This window comes from Esox lucius, chromosome 11 (genome assembly GCF_011004845.1).
Source record: "Esox lucius isolate fEsoLuc1 chromosome 11, fEsoLuc1.pri, whole genome shotgun sequence".
Classification (NCBI taxonomy): domain Eukaryota; kingdom Metazoa; phylum Chordata; class Actinopteri; order Esociformes; family Esocidae; genus Esox; species Esox lucius.
The window spans coordinates 6111785-6129424 of record NC_047579.1 but is presented as its reverse complement, the minus strand read 5'-3'; the positions used below and the strand labels follow the sequence as shown (position 1 = coordinate 6129424).

The 17640-nt window shown below is 43.4% G+C and overlaps 1 protein-coding gene across 2 annotated transcripts; it reads left to right on the top strand.

Moving 5' to 3' along the window:
* The first annotated feature begins 1120 nt into the window (after window positions 1-1120).
* On the top strand, window positions 1121-17616 carry LOC105031638 (nuclear distribution protein nudE homolog 1). 2 transcript variants are annotated; one of them, XM_010906193.5, is made up of 9 exons: window positions 1122-1391; window positions 2230-2421; window positions 2512-2665; window positions 9022-9170; window positions 11313-11449; window positions 13761-13991; window positions 14226-14296; window positions 14515-14666; window positions 15250-17616. In XM_010906193.5, exons 2-9 carry the CDS (start codon window positions 2336-2338, stop codon window positions 15296-15298), a joined length of 1029 nt encoding a protein of 342 aa, XP_010904495.1. In that variant the 5' UTR covers window positions 1122-1391; window positions 2230-2335; the 3' UTR covers window positions 15299-17616. The 2 variants fall into 2 exon arrangements, with proteins under 2 accessions (XP_019906642.1, XP_010904495.1); XM_020051083.3 differs by lacking the exon at window positions 15250-17616 and having other exon boundaries at window positions 1121-1391; window positions 14226-14336; window positions 14515-14627.
* The last annotated feature ends 24 nt before the right edge of the window (window positions 17617-17640 follow it).

Genomic DNA, 17640 nt, shown 5'->3' with positions numbered 1-17640 from the left:
ATCCATTTACCTTTGCCTTGCCGTTCCGAAGGCCATGGTTTTACCTAAACCTCGGTTCAACATGTGAGGTATTGCTGGAATTCACTAGGCTACGTAGGCTATAGACAATCGGACCCACATCGATCGATGACAGGCGTAACTTCAGTGCTTGCTAGGACTGAAATATGTGCCGGTCTTCATATAGGATATATTTTTATATTATTTGCAGGAACTCCACAAGACTTCAAAACTAATATTCTAAGGTTCATTAACTTAACTTGCGCCAGTACTCCTACATTGAGCTGCTACCAATTCCAGCACTGGTAAGAAGAAAGAAAAAAACCTGTGCTTGTTCACAGTTTACACAGAAAAGAAGGGAACTAAACAAGGTAGCAATCTGTTATCTGTTACTATGGGAGTTTTGTCATTGATTTACACAATAACCATTTGCTTTCTTAATATGACATGCATATTTGATATTGCGAATAGGCTGCAAACTGGAGTTTTGCATTGAATTTCGTCTTACATAATTGCCTTTAGAAAGGAACTTGCAACTGGTTACTGGTTTGTAATTATCCAACTTGCATTTGCGGTTCTAAATCATAATTGTATTAATCATTGGATATAACACTTTTTTTTTGTACACATATGACCAGGCAAAAGCGGTGATTAACCACCGCACTTCTATGCCTCTCGGTAATGTTGTCAACAAATTGCATCGTCCAGAAATACAAAGCTACAACAGAAAATTATTTTCGACTTTTCATTAAGAAAGCAAATGAATTATATCAGGCGTGTTTTAAAATACAGAATCATACTTTTTATTGCACGTGTGAATCTACGTCACTTTAGTTTCGAGCCGACATCTCTGTCAATCCACCTAAAAAAACGTTTTAGCTGAGTAATTTACGTAGAGTTTCTTTTCTGCATTCATTTAACTCCCTTTCGTTCTGTTTGACAAATTATTTATCCCAACAGATTTTTTACGACGTGATGACTATACACAGGCGCCCCGGGACAGATAATCCAACCCTCACTTTACAAATACCTCTCTACAGAGCAGAAACACAATTGACCAATCACTACCCTCCAAACTTGATCGACATTATAGCTGACAAATGGTAAAACCTTGTACCGATTTCTCTTCTATGTACAAATAAGAGACGAGCGTCGCATTGTTCTAATGTGGCAACTTTGTTGCTGTGCTGTCTGCGAAGTTTTAACCTGGGGATCCAGTTAAAGTTACGTAGATAGCTAATTTAGTGACAATATTTTCTTGATAGTTCTTATTCGTTTTGTAGCTGGGTTATAAAGTGCCAGTTACTTGCCGGCGCTGACGGACACAAGGGATATCCACAATTTGATCTGTTGTTGCGGTTGAACCGGCTGCTAGCCATCGCTAGCTACGCTAGGTAGGTTATCCTCAGCAGTTCACTGGGATTTAAATCGGGATGGTAATTTGTTGTGACATAACTAATCAGCGAGCTTCAGTACCTTGATTACATAGCTTGACTCAACAGAGTTAGACCAGTATAACTGTAGCCATATGATGGTGTCCGCAAAGAAAACTGACGGCATTTTGTAAATTATCCGGCGTTTGTGTTTGTTATTGCAATCCTGTGAATAAATGCTTGCACGTTCTCTATGTAACGGTACGCTAACGCATACTGTTACGTTTACGTATTCTTACCATATTAGGCATAATAAATAGTAAAGCAAACTACCTGTAGATAGTTACTGTAACTTTCGACAACACTACTTTTCACTACGTGAAGGCAAGACTAGAATACACTTCCCTTTTTGTGTTCTGACCGAAGTGCAGTCTCTCTCGCGTTCTAACTATTTTTAACAAGGTTTATAAAATAGCAATTGTTGGGATTTACAACGAAAATCTGAGTTTTATTCAACATTGAATTAGACTTCGTCTATGCGAATGTCAAAATGTAGGCAACACAAGTAGGGCAAAAATAAATTAAGTGAATTTTTCTCTATAAAAAAACAAGAACTATTAATAAAACCTTTCGTCATGGTTACTACTTTTCATCTCTTGTGGAAAAACTTTGACAGACACCGAACTGCTTAGTTAACTAGATAGGGGTGATGGCTCAGTCATGCCTTTGCATTTGGCTCAAACCTTCTGTGAAATGTGGTCACACCCTTTAGTCAGTCTTCACTTGGAAATGCTGAATACAGAACTATCTCCTTTCGTTGAATTTGACTGCCTGTTTCTATCCTTTCTTACCCCTACAGGCAGGAAGACAGAGGAGAACCTCAGGTGGATGTGGAGAGGGTAAAATAACTAACAATTCATTAAGAGTTTTAATAGAGGAGGGGGGAGGAGGTCTTCTGGTTAGAAATGGGAGAGCCGGAAGCCCCTACGTTTGTTTCTCTGGAGGAGGAGGTGGACTATTGGAAGGAGCAAGCGGCAAAGCACCAACAGAGGTAAGGTATAGGGCAAACTATACACAGTTGTCTGCATGTGCTGGCTTATGTTAACCCACACATCCTATCTTGACCCCTGACCTATGCCAGGGCTGAGGAGGCACAGGAGGAGCTGCAAGAATTCCGGCAGATGAGCCGGGACTACGAGGTGGAGCTGGAGACGGAACTCAAGCAGTATGAGACCCGGAACCGAGAACTCCTCACACAGAACAACCGGCTACGCATGGAACTGGAGAACTACAAGGTGTGGAACTGTTGTCTTTTCCAGATCAGCCATTCTAACCTCTCCTTGGGAACCCCCCCGATCCATTCTCTCTATTTGAACTATTCCAAACTGTCAGACCTGATCACACCAACTGATCATCTAGTCCTTGACTACTTGAGTCAAGTGTACTAGCACATGGCTAAAACAAAATTGTCTGAGGATCCTGGAGGAGGTTTGAAAAAAAGGCTACTCTAGATAACCATGCAGACAATTTTCAGACTAGTGTTATTTTATTTTATTTTTTTTTTTGAAGAACCAACCACAAAGTTTAAGAGTGTAGCACAGTTTAGAATGTGATGCAACACTCAAAGATACAATATTTAGAATGGGACAATTTAGTAGGCTCAAGTCCAAATATACTGTATAATTATTGTATTTTACAAGCACTGCTAAAATTTAGAATGTTCTGGGATATGTGAATGCTTGCCACGAAGGAGTTTTTGACAGCTCTTGGGTGGTTTCCAGAATGAGAGAGGCTGTTAACTGCTGCTGTAGTCTGGAAAACCATAATTTTCTCTGGAGCTGTATATCTTATGACAACTGAGTGTAGGATTCAGTAAAGTAGGAAACTGGTGAACTCGAAGCTGTGGCACAGAAAAAATAGCAGAAGTCTGTTTTACAGCCAGTTCTGCTGCTTCTGTGTTGTTGTTCACCTCTAATCAGGGATTGATTTGCGTTTCTTTTAATCAGGTTGAAAAGGACAAGATGTGATCTGGACCTTGTAGTGTATGATTTGAATATGCCTGGTCATGAATGGACTGGAACGTCTTCACAGGGCTGACTTTCAGCCCACTTGAAGTTGCCTCTCATAGGCCACACATGGAACCACCATAACCTTGCCTGTACACCTAACCCATATTTCACATCTGTCATGTTGTTGACAGTAGCTTGTTTCATAAGACAACTCATGGGAGCTGTTTTTCCCCTTCTGCGCTGCACAAAACAACGATGAGCTTGGGAGGAAGGGGAGATGCTTTAAGCTGTTGTCAGACAAACATACCAGCTGATTTGAATTGTTTACAACTGTTACAGTAACTCACAAAAGTGAGTACACATCACATTTTTGCTAATATTTGATTAGATCTTTTCATGTGACAACATTGAAGAAATGACACTTTGCTAAAATGTTAAGTAGTGAGTGTACAGTTTATATAAGTGTACATTTGCTGTCCTTTCAAAATAACTCAAAACACAGCCATCAATGTCCAAACCGCTAGCAACAAAAGTGAGTACACCCTTAAGTGAAAATGTCCAATTGGGCCTAATTAGCCATTTTCCCTCCCCGGTGTCATGTGACTCGTTAGTGTTACAAGGTCTCAGGTGTGAATGGGGAGTAGGTGTGTTACATTTGGTGTTGTTGCTCTACATAAAGATGGCCTAGGCTATAAGAAGACCCTGAAACTGAGCTGCAACACAGTGGCCAAGACCATACAGCTGTTTAACAGGACAGGTTCCACTCAGAACAGGCCTCACCATGGTCGACCAAAGAAGTTGAGTGCTTGTGCTCAGTGACATATCCAGAGGTTGTCTTTGGGAAATAGACGTATGAGTGCTGCCAGCATTGCTGCAGAGGTTGAAGGGTGGGGGGGGTCAGCCTGTCAGTGCTCAGACCATACGCCACACACTGCATTAAATTGGTCTGCATGGCTGTCGTCCCAGAAGGAAGCCTCTTCTAAGGATGTTGCACAAGAATGCCTGCAAAAAGTTTGCTGAAGACCAGCAGACCAAGGACATGGATTACTGGAACCATGTCCTGTGGTCTGATGAGACCCAGATAAACTTTTTTGGTTCAGATGATGTCAAGTGTGTGAGACAGCAACCAGGTGAGGAGTACAAAGACAAGTGTGTCATGCCTACAGTCAAACATGGTGGTGGGAGTGTCATGGTCTGGGGCTGCATGAGTGCTGCCGGCACTGGGGCGCAACAGTTCATTGAGGGAACCATGAATGCCAACATGTACTGTGACATACTGAAGCAGAGCATGATCCCCTCCCTTTGGATACTGGGTCGCAGGGCAATATTGCAACATGATAATGACCCCAAACACACCTCCAAGACAACCACTGCCTTGCTAAAGTAGCTGAGGGTAAAGGTGATTGACTGACCATGCAAGTCTCCAGACCTAAACACTATTGAGCATCTGTGGGGCATCCTCAAACGGAAGGTGGCGGAGCGCAAGGTCTCTAACATCCACCAGCTCTGTGATGTCGTCATGGAGGAGTGGAAAAGGACTCCAGTGGAAACCTGTGAAGCTCTGGTGAACTCCATGCCCAAGGCAGTGCTGGAACATAATGGTGGCCACACAAAATATTGACACTTATGGGTGTACTCACTTTTGTTGCCAGAGGTTTAGACATCAATGGCTGTGTGTTGAGTTATTTTGAGGGTACAGCAAATTTACCCTTATGTAAGCTCACTACTTTACATTGTAGTGAAGTGTCATTTCTTCATTGTTGTCACATGAAAAGATATAATCAAATATTTGCAAAAATGTGAGGAGTGTATTCACTTCTGTGTGACACTAACTAGTCATCACCATGTTATCTAACTGTATTTAAATGTATCTGTTGAGGTTCAGTAAGTTCTGTTACTGAGGTGTTGTACTACACAGCAGAGTGTTTTCAGCAGGACTCCACGCTTTGCAATGTCAGGATCAAGATATCCCAATGTAATACAGACATCCTCTTTTGCAACGTTTACACAAGCAGTTCCACTCTGAGCTTTTGCCCAGCTGTAGGCAAAGTGATGGGTCAAAGGAGCCGTTTATGGAAGTGGATTAGAACTGGACATCCTCTCTGAATGGCGCTGTAGACGTAGACATACCTGAAGGGGTTGGCCGTGGGTTACGGATGGTTCTGATGGAGCGCTTGGAGAGTGGCCTCGTTGGATTCATGTGGGTCTTCTCTTATCAGTCAGCTGGCCATGTGGGCCTCATGCTTTTGAGCCTGCTGGTCTGGCTGCTGGTCTGGCTGCTGGTCTGGCTGCTGGTCTGAAGTGCTCCTTTGGGAGTGTGTGATGACTGCCTGCATTCATTACAAGAGCAGAGGCCTCTGCATGCACACACACAGGCTTGATTCAGAACAGAGTGAGATCAGCTGATTTCTGTTGTGTTCAGTAGCAGGGGGTTCAGTGTTCTCTAGACTCTGTTTAGAAATGGGTCTGTATGTTTCGGAGGTCTTAGTAGGACTGTTGATTGGAATAGCCTTTTAGATCCCATTGAACGACCACCTGGACAGGGGACCTCCTCTCACCCTGGATCAGCACTTCTACACTGAGGCACTTAAAACATATATGATGTGGCCCCAGGCATAGAATGAGCTTTACAGCCTTGTTTTTGAACCCCAAAATAGCAGACACCAGCCCAGCGCTGTTCCTAGAGCAGTGAGCGAGGTTAGATTTGACAAGTTTTAAAACTTAACTTTTCTTATCTAAACATGGCTGCCTTGTGGTAGCCTCCCTAGAAAGAACACTTTATCTCAGTGGGAAACCCTGCTAAAATAAAACATAAGTACTGATTAAACTGATCCTTGGATGAAGCACAATGTTGAACCACTCCATGAACCCTCCTTGTTGTGCCTGTTTGATGTCGGTGTGGGTTGTTGAACCACTCCATGAACCCTCCTTGTTGTACCTGTTCGATGTCGGCCAGGGTTGGAAGGATTCGGTGGGGTTGTTGAACCACTCCATGAACCCTCCTTGTTGTGCCTGTTTGATGTCGGTGGGGGTTGTTGAACCACTCCATGAACCCTCCTTGTTGTGCCTGTTTGATGTCGGTGGGGGTTGTTGAACCACTCCATGAACCCTCCTTGTTGTGCCTGTTCGATGTCGGCCAGGGTTGGAAGGGTTCGGTGGGGTTGTTTCACCATGCCTGACTCTGCTTGATGATGTCACTGCTTGGAACCACTACTCTGATCCTCCACTTCCTGAATGATGTGTGGTTCCGGTCACACGTTGCCAAGAGTTGAGTCATACAGGAAGTTACATTAGCTATAGCATCCTGTCTGATACTATCACAACCTAGGGTTGGCCTGAATGTGACTTACCTGCTTTCTGTGTTTGGTTCCTCTGTACTTTTCTAGGCACTCTGTTTCTGGGTTAGAAAGTCAGAATAACGATTGGGAAGACGACCTCCAATCCTCACTTGTAACTAGGAGGTTGGAGCAAAGGCTACTAGCCACCTTTGGCTAGGTTAAGAAGCCAGCGAGAGTTTTCAATAGTTAGCATTTTACTGTAAAATGTAAAGCCTACTCATTTTAGAACTACTATTGTTAAAACTGCAATTGATTTGAGCCTTGGTTTTGAAAACCATGCCTGTGGAATTTAGCTGTTGAGATCTGTGGGCAGTGTTCTACTTTATATTGTATTAACAAATGTGAATGCAGTTACTTTGCTGTTATTCAAAGTACTGTCTGAACATGTAGTACAACGGTCAAGTAAATGTTTTCGCTGGTAAAGATTAGTTAATGGTTGTTTTTGTCATGTAACGCAAAGGAATTACCCACTCGGCGTGTGATTAGAATGCAGTTGCCTATATCTGCTAGGCAAATGGTGTAAGCGCAAGTTTGTCAAAAGGTAATTATCATTGTTTTAGTTATTATAGATGCTTTGGGTGCTCCTACCAGTGAAACCGACCGCGATTGAGCAGTTTTGTTTGCTTGTTATTACTGGCCAGACATAAAACACCAAATGAGTCTGATCAGCATTGGTGTTTTCTTTTTGTCTTCTAAAAATTTTACATTTTCTTGTTGCCATTTTTTTAGGGACGCAGTATCTATAATTGCTATGAATAAGACCAGTGCAGAGGGTGTAGATTATTTTTGTGAAAATCTTATTTCCCATTCTAGTTTGTGTTGAGAGCTTGTGTTTTTATGACACATCATTGCAAACATTAGTAATTATAACATTAAACAGTTGTTCTTTGGTTACATACTCCTTTAACCAATGTTTCTGTAAAATGTTATTTTACTCACAAAGGAGATTCTACTTCCTGATTTTCGCCCACACCCGAATCTGTTTGTCTTCCTCTGGTGTGTATTGTTTAGGACAGGATGTTTCTGTTCTGTAGGTGTTCAACATCATGAATGTCACCCACCTCATGTCCCAGGTTCCATATTAGAGGGTTGTAATGAAGAAATTGAGTTTCAACTGGCCTTCAGGTCTGGAATTGAGTTTAAGGAAACTAGAGTATCTTTGGGTCACAAATGCACAATATGTTGTCACTTCTCCTGTAGGGGGCAGAGCAACATGGTAGTGAACACGGTCCACACAGCGTCACTATTATTACAGTATGTCATCTACACGTAGGCTCTAGACCCGGGCTCTTCCACTCCAGCACTGAGAGGTCTGGAGCCTGCTGGTTTTCTGTTTTACCTCATCATTCATTGCACCCCCTTGCATTAGAGAAGTGGAACTGGCTATGAGGTCCGGGGTCAAAGGAAGTCCCTGGTTGGAGGGTTGCATTAGAGAAGTGGAACTGGCTATGAGGTCCGGGGTCAAAGGAAGTCCCTGGTTGGAGGGTTGCATTAGAGAAGTGGAACTGGCTATGAGGTCCGGGGTCAAAGGAAGTCCCTGGTTGGAGGGTTGCATTAGAGAAGTGGAACTGGCTATGAGGTCCGGGGTCAAAGGAAGTCCCTGGTTGGAGGGTTGCATTAGAGAAGTGGAACTGGCTATGAGGTCCGGGGTCAAAGGAAGTCCCTGGTTGGAGGGTTGCATTAGAGAAGTGGAACTGGCTTTGAGGTCCGGGGTTGAGTACCCCTGCCCTAGGAATAAGGTTTCTGTGCATCACACCTTTTTGACCTGCAGCAGGGCTGGGTGATATTAATTATATATTTATTTGTATATCTATGTTATCATCATAACTTTAAAATATACTTCAAATATATACTGTTTAAGATGAAAGTTAAATGCAAGAGATCAAGAAAGAAAACGTGTACTTTTAATAATGTTCTCTGAAACAAACTAATTAAAAAAATACATTAACTTTCTTATTCTGAATAGATTAGCAAAATTAGTAATATTGCGATATCAATGATTACATTATTTTTATTATTGAGTTATTAAAAAAACGTGCTAATGATATTTATTGAATTATCGGCCAGCCCTAACGTGTGGCATTTCAAACCTCTGGCGCAGGATAGCTAGCATTGACTTTGGGGCCACGACAGACTTTACAGTGGCTGATGATGGATAGGGCAGTGTTCAAGTATATCGTTTCAGCTTTATCAAGCAGTTGTTCTACTTTAGATGATAAATGTTGGATCACGCATGTAAACTCTCACTAGCTGCAATTTAATGTGGCACTGGACCTTATCAACTTGCTTGTTTTCCATTGACAGGAGAAGTTTGAGACTCAGCACTCGGAGGCATTCCGACAGATCTCCGTTCTGGAGGGAGACCTGGCGGAGACAACTGCCCTCAGAGACCAGCTTCACAAATACATCAGAGAACTGGAGCAGGCCAATGATGACTTGGAGAGAGCCAAGAGGTGTGTGTGTGTGTGTGTGTGTGTGTGCGCGTGTGTGTAATTGTGATCTTTGTCAAAATTGGGCGGGTTTTGTTTGCTCAAAATTACTGCATCACAATTGGGTTGCCTGTGTAAATGTACCCTTTTGAAAAATGTTGCAGCAAAGTGGAACTGAGGTTGTTGTCCGTGTTGCCGGTAGGAAGGAATAAGGGGGTTCACATGATCCCTATTAATTTAGCAGAGATGGGGACAAGTCACACATGGTCAAGTCCAAGCAAGTCTCAAGTCTTAACCATCAAGTCTAGAGTCAAGTCTCAAGTCACAGTTCAGATAAATCAAGCAAGTCAAGTCAAGGGTTCACCCTAAGCAAGTCAAGTCGAGTCCTTATAAGTTTCAAGTCAAGTCACAGTACTAAAGAGATGAACACACACACACACTGTCCTCTGTTTCTGACGAGCGCACACTGTCCTCTGTTTCTGACGAGCGCTCGGTGCGAAGCTCGATTTCCAAATCAAATATTTTTCTCCTCCGCGGTACAATTTTTTTGGGGGACAAAGCAGAGGGATCTTGAATCAGCCTGAAGGTTTTATATTCGCTATAACAACCGCCTCGCTATCCCTTATCCCACTTATTACATACCTACCAAATAAATCAATAATTTGACACAAAATATTGATTTCAAAAGGAATGTATTGATTTAAAAACGATTGTATTGCTTCCTCTAAAGAAAATAGTCTGTTCCGTCTCTGGTTAGAATCCTGCTGCGTCCATAGCAACGCGCTGTTTTTCAAGGCAACGGTCTGTTATCAAGAAATAACACGCATTCTGCACTGGAATTCAGCCAATCCATGTAATAAGGGCTAATAATAACAACCTTATAAACTAATTATTGTGATTGAAAAACTGCCTAATATGTAATTACGCTGTAATTATTCTTGTCTGTAAGAGTAAAAAAAAAAAACTCTTCGAAATGTTTAGGTGCTAGTAATCACATCAGCGCCTCCATGTTAGCCTTTCATGCAGTAAAGTTAACTGTTATGGTGTAAGCAGAATGCTTTTTAGTTTCCACACGCAGTCTACAAACACTTGAAAATGCGCACATTTAATACAGACATTATAGCCTACGTGTAATAATATACATGCCTGCTGATTTTAAGATGCCCATCAACATTAAAATTCAGGCTATGCCACTGTTATAGTCAAATTCCCTTACATCTATTTACCAGACGTATTCAGTAATGATAATGGTCACATTTCTAACAAAATAAAGACCAAACATAATATGCAACCAAGGCCAAATTATGACAAACAAAAGATTAATTCATTACATTAGTAACTTAATCGTAATAGATCTTAGTGAAACTGAATATAAAGAGATTACTTTCTTACCTTTCCTTGTGGTTCTTAAAATGACGAATGAAATTTGACGTTGTTGCATATTTTGCATCTGGCAAATCCTTTTTTATTCACACGGTCCAGTTCAAAGTCCTTGTATCCAAACGATACTATTTGTGGAGCTCGACTAACGTTACTGTCTGCCATGTTTGGCGCGGTTTGAATTGTGCAACGTTAAAGGCACATACGATGATTAGTGGTGCTGATGTCACAACATATAAAATAACTTTATTGCTGTTTGTTTATTATAAGTTCAAGTCATTGTCGAGTCTTCCACTTCAAGTCAAGTCATTTTCATACTTTAATCAAGCAAGGCACAAGTCCTGAAAATTGTGACTCGATAGCTAGGCCATCATTGGTCCAGTGACCCATACAGCCTCATTAACGTACGTGCTGTTTCTGTCTGTCTTCCACTGTGGCAGCATTTTACACTCTTGAGCCATGATGTTAATTTTCCACTAAATCTGCTCATTTTTGTAATCACCTATAGTGATTCTAAAAAAATAATTCACGTGACCTGTATTTCTGAAACAAGTTAATTAAGAATGCTGTATTATCTGTTGATTAGCTGAGCCCCGGTCCAGCTGAGCCCCGGTCCAGCTGAGCCCCGGTCCAGCTGAGCCCCGGTCCAGCTGAGCCCCGGTCCAGCTGAGCCCCGGTCCAGCTGAGCCCCGGTCCAGCTGAGCCCCGGTCCAGCTGAGCCCCGGTCCAGCTGAGCCCCTGCATGTCTTGGATGTGGAGAGTGACGTGTTAACCTCTTCATCCCAGGGCCACCATCATGTCTCTGGAGGACTTCGAGCAGAGGATGAACCACGTGATCGAGAGGAACGCCTTCCTGGAGAGTGAACTGGACGAGAAGGAGAACCTGCTGGAGTCAGTTCAGAGACTCAAGGACGAAGCCAGAGGTGTGTGTTTTGTGTGTCTGGGGCTGAAACATTGGCCAGCTGATGAGTGGTTCTGTTCTTTAGGGGTGATGGTGGTGGTTTTCCACTGCGTGGTACCACCTCGACTTGGCTCTATACGGCTCACCTTTTTTTGCTTTTCCACTGGCCAAAGGTTGGGATCGTACCGGATCCCTTTTTTAGTACCTGCTCCGTTGAGGTTCCAAGCCGGCTGAGTCGATACCAAAAGGTGACGTGAAAACAAGGAAGACTTCTGATTGGACAAGAGTGACTTAGCCAAACTAGCTGTTCTGCTGTTAGCCATCAAGTGTCAGAGAATGTATTTATTTTATTTATTTTTTATTTATGAGAACGCTGTGTCTTTGCGGGTCTGTCCCAGGAGTCCTTGCACTGAAATGGGTTAATTTCAGTGCCTGTGCATAGGACCAGACTCTTCATTTGAGCCATCGTATTTTCCCAAAACTCCCCTGTTTGGACCTACGCACTGGCATTGAAATTAACTCGTTATCCCTGTGAGAGACCCAGAAAGACCTCACCTTTTTCCTCGTCTGGGTTTTTCAATAGGCTAACTGGCAAACATTGCACTGGTCAAAGTAGTAATATCAAGCCAAACAGAAGCAGCCTACCAATCTTTCTATTTTTGCAGTCTGCAATGTATTAAGTCCAAAATTACTGCTCACGCGTGCTTCCTCCCTACTACCGGTATAAACGCTGCCTTGTGTACAGTAGGCTACTACCGCTATAAACGCTGCCTTGTGTACAGTAGGCTACTACCGCTATAAACGCTGCCTTGTGTACAGTAGGCTACTACCGCTATAAACGCTGCCTTGTGTACAGTAGGCTACTACCGCTATAAATGCTGCCTTGTGTACAGTAGGCTACTACCGCTATAAATGCTGCCTTGTGTACAGTAGGCTACTACCGCTATAAATGCTGCCTTGTTCACAGTAGGCTACTACCGGTATAAACGCTGCCATGTTTACAGTAAGCTACTACCGGTATAAACACTGCCTTGTGTACAGTAGGCTACTACCGGTATAAACGCTGCCTTGTGTACAGTAGGCTACTACCGGTATAAACGCTGCCTTGTGTACAGTAGGCTACTACCGGTATAAACGCTGCCTTGTGTACAGTAGGCTACTACCGGTATAAACGCTGCCTTGTTCACAGTATGCTACTACCGGTATAAACACTGCCTTGTGTACAGTAGGCTACTACCGGTATAAATGCTGCCTTGTGTACAGTAGGCTACTACCGGTATAAATGCTGCCATGTTTACAGTAGGCTACTACCGGTATAAATGCTGCCATGTTTACAGTAGGCTACTACCGGTATAAATGCTGCCTTGTGTACAGTAGGCTACTACCGGTATAAACGCTGCCTTGTGTACAGTAGGCTACTACCGGTATAAATGCTGCCATGTTTACAGTAGGCTACTACCGGTATAAAAGCTGCCTTGTTTACAGTAGGCTACTACCGGTATAAACGCGGCCTTGTTTACAGTAGGCTACTACCGGTATAAACGCGGCCTTGTTTACAGTAGGCTACTACCGGTATAAACGCGGCCTTGTGTACAGTAGGCTACTACCGGTATAAACGCGGCCTTGTTTACAGTAGGCTACTACCGGTATAAACGCGGCCTTGTTTACAGTAGGCTACTCTTTTCAGTAGTCAGTCGACATGGTATTATAGACGGCAATTATTTATTCCTTTTACTGGGGATGGAGGGGTTATGTAGGTTGTGTTAAATGTGTTAGTGTTGAGTTGTTAGGTGTATACACTTAAATCTAACCGAACATTGCAGTTACGTCATCTTTTATACTGCAGGGTGATAATACTATTCTATATTTTCACAGTCAAACAGGGTCTGTGACCATGTTTTCCATATTTAGTTTAGTTTTGCCACTATACGTTCAAAGCTTGTCAATTTGAAAGAGAATTGAAGGAGTTCATTCAATAGATTTTCCTGTTCACTGCAGGGTTTACGTTAGCCAGCAAATGCCGTCTTTTCGCTGGTATCCGATGTACGGCATCTCCATTCTTGTTCCCATGTGTGTCGTGTTGCAGGAGGCGCTATGGCAGTTTTGCTGTGATGTCACTATGGGCGGGGACAGGTTACTTTATGCAGTGGGAAACAACCGAGCCGAGTCGAGCTGGCACCATGCAGTGGAAAAGCGCCATTTGTAGATGTCTCTCTCTTTTCTGTCCGTTCAAGGGGTTCATTGGGATGTCAAACATGTTCACATTGTTCATTCCTCTTGGAAGTGTCACCTATCTCTGTCCCAACCTGCCCCCTCTCCGTCCACGGAGTCAGATCTGAGACAGGAGCTGGCCGTGCAACAGAAGCAGGAGAGGCGCCCGTCCCTCTGCGTCACCAAAGACTCTTCACTGGCGGACGCCAAGCCGTCCCTCGTTACCTCGCCTCCATCCACACGGCCCTCCTCCCCTTCCTCGGCCGCCCCTCCGCCCCTGCTCTCCACGCCTTCCAGACCCCCCCACCTCTCAGAAAACCCCTTCGCCACCCCCCCACCATCCTATGGCAGAGGTGATTGATGTCTGTGTTCAGATACAAATCATGAATCTTCATTTTAGAAATCCTTCCCGGTAAAACAAGTTGGGTTTTGGTTGCGGTTAATTTGGGGCAGATTATTTCATTCAGGCATGTCTATGCTTTATTGGACTGTAACGTTGTGAAAGACGGAGTAGACAGTTGTGCTGAATGTTGTGTGAACGCGTGTGCGCTCTGCTTTAACGTGACCCCACTGTGATGGACTGACAGGCACACCTCTCTCCACGTCGGCTCGCATCTCCGCCCTCAACATCGTAGGGGAGCTGCTGAAGAAAGTCGGGGTGAGGCTTGTTTTTTGGTGGGACTCTTTGCAGCACATTGGTAGGTGTATGCATGTGCTTGTGTCCATCAGACCTGCCGGTAAATGCTGCAGCTCTAACAAAACTTCATAGGAATTGACACAATATGTCTGTTGTAATCATTCATGTGAGTGTTGCTGTTTTATATGCTTATTTTAAAAATGTTTGTCTATAACCCCAGCGCATGTTTGTGGTTTCAGAACCTGGAGTATAAGCTAGCGTCCTGTCGAGATTTTGTCCATGAGCAGTCCCCTGGTCGCAGTACTTTATCCGGGGGGCAGGGGGCGCCACCCGCCCAGAGGGACTCGTTTTCTGGCACGCCGTCCACCACCAATGGAATGTACGAGAAGGGGTGAGGCAATCACTGAACGTGTAATTTGGTTTTGTATGTGTCATGTCTCAAAATCAAACAAAATGCATGTGTTGTGTCATTAAGCACGTCTATCCATTCTTTGTGACATTGCGCCAGGTTCAAAATAATTCACTAGTGGAGATACTCACTGGACGGGGCCTCTGGAGGGTCTTATTAGCACCTGTCCCCTTGACAATATTTTACTCCTGCTTTGAAATACAGTTGTCATTTCTTGTGCAGATGGAAGGCTAAGGATAAATACATTTGGGATTTAGGAAATGACAGTTAAGACAAGTCAATGGCCACTTCAAAAATTATAATTCTTTTTCCTGTTTGCACTTGTTAAAAGCAGCTATTCTGGATTCAGGCAGTGACATACTTAACCAGCTTTTTGATAGGCTGCCTGTGAACGGCTGTGAACCTCACAGGCATTCAGACTGTTGGGAATCTACAGGTCGATAACGTTTAGTTTTATTGCATTGATACCCAAAAATACAACAAAAGGCATGTTTGGAGGATGAAATGGATATCTAGGTCACTTGTATTCTAAAAGGTTTCTGTTTTTCCCTGTCTCGTGTTACAGCATGGTGAAGAGACTAGAATTTGGACCGAGTCCCAAGATTCTCCTTTGAGCCCCGGGGGAGAGCACCACCTGGACTTGTCCAATAAGAAACACTTGGCACTTGTGAATGTGACCATGCTCATCCCAGGCGCTTTATTCAACCCCTCCCTCAGTATTCTCCTGACTGATCAGCTTACTGCTTGGCTTGTACTCTAGTTTGTGTACCAATTTGCATCCTTTTCCCTAATATAGTGCACTATTTTTAACCCGGTCTCATTTAGTTTTGGTCAAAAGTGCACTAATAGAAGGGCTTAGGTTAAGCCTTTTGTACAACACTTAATCTGCCTCCCTCCCTCCTCAATGATTGGACAGCATGGACGTGTTCTGGAACGTCACTGAGACGTTCCTCTCCCTCTAACCCAATGAAACTCCACAGAACAGAGTGTCAGCGTGAATCTCTGCTGCACCACAATGTCATTATGGAGCTCGCGGGACAAAGTCACCAAACAGCACTCCTTCCCCCACTTTTTACCCAGTATCCTTTGTGCTCAATAGAATACCACAGGGCGGAGAGAGGCTCCTTGGGCCGGAGCTTGTGGCCCCTCATGTTGGAAGTTGCATGTTGTGCCTGTCACCCCATTCCAAACGACACAGTCCACGGCTCCATCACATTAAGGCTCGGGTCAAAAGAGCTGCACTATCTGGGGAAAAGCCTCTCTGCACCGGACTGCACGTTATTTGGTTCCTTTTGCTGCGTTCTTGTGCATTTGTTGTTTGTTGAGGTGGGAAGGTGTGTTAGCACTGGAATGGATGGTTATCTCCACAAGGAGGATTATTTGTAGTGTTTTTTTTCTAATACTGTAACTGACTGAACAGTGACCCCCTGCTGGTTAAAGATGGGACGAGAGATCTGGGCCAGAGGGTTAGGAGGCTAAAGAAATGTTTAAAGTGCCAGAGTGTAGAAGATTTGGTTAGGGAATTGGTTGATGTTGCCTACTAATGGTTACGGGTGGGGCTTGGGTAATCTGAACCTACTTCTGTGGGTAGAAATGTGAGTGTTTTGGGATAGGTTATGTTGGGAAATTGGTTTTGGGCATAGAGTTGGCTATAGGATACACACGGTCTGGTGTTATTGAGGACCTTTTCCCCATTTTGAAGGAAATCTCTCTACCTTGGCTTTACTGACAGAGGTTGAATTATAGCCACCTGTGTTTAGTGTTTGCTATTGGCTGAGCTGCCGATGACCTGGATGGAATTCCTCCAGTTGATTACTTTAGAAAGGTGAAGTCCTCAGTAGTGTGCCTGTGCTAACACAGATGTTGTGTCACGTGAGTATTGTTTTCAGTCCCTGCCATTTTATTAGAGCTACTGAGGGTACCCTAGCCTGGTTTGTTTTTCAGCTGCAACGGGGCTAAGTATTAGAGCGCCGTTAGATTACCAAAGTTAGTGGTGCCTTGTTGGGGTAGGTCAATTATTTTAAAATGGAGTACTTTCTAGTAAATAGAATGTATGAAGTATGAAACTACAAAAACGTTAATACTTATTCATGTTAAGATTCACTTTTTATCATAAGAACCAAAAGCCAGGTACATTTCCCCGGGTCGGCTTGATGTAGGTGTTGTCCATACGTGACCGTTCAACCTTAATAATTAAGGCAACTCTTTGGCTAGCTTTCCCAGGTTTTTCAGAAATCCTGTCTAGACTCACAGAACAAAGGAACAATTAACAGGTTATCTGGAATCCTTAAAACACAATATACCAGACTTTTGCAATCTCATGAATTTTAAGTGGTTTCAAATGTTAGTCTTTGAAACCCATAATATGTGAGAAGTCTGTAAACAATTCTGTATGGTTGTGCAAGTGGTCCTATGGTTTGGCTTAACTATGGGCACAACCTATTACATTCCCTGCTACCCAAGGATTCCTGGTTACTCCCTATTGTAATATACTTTCCCTTTGCTCAGACAACTAACAAGGTCTAAAATCTTTACCACTGTTCTTGGTTTATTAGTTGGTTTTAGAAGTCATATTTCAGAGTCAAAGGATTCAGTCTGTACTGGTGCCTTTTCAGTCTGTACTGGTGCCTTTTCAGTCTGTACTGGTGCCTTTTCAGTCTGTACTGGTGCCTTTTCAGTCTGTACTGGTGCCCACCTTTGACCTGTCAAGCCATTCCTGCCAACCAGGCAAAAGTTGGACGCTAACAGGATGGTCGCATTCAAAGACTGTTACATATGTTGATGAAAAGCACATTTTGTTGTGTCCTGTTGGTTGAACCCTTGTGACTTTCTTTAACAAGCATGGTGTGTCTGCAGCCTTGCTGTAGATATCTCGCTGTAGCTGAGAACATACTTCGCTGTGTGTGTGTGTGTGTGTGTGTGTGTGTGTGTGTGTGTGTGTGTGTGTGTGTGTGTG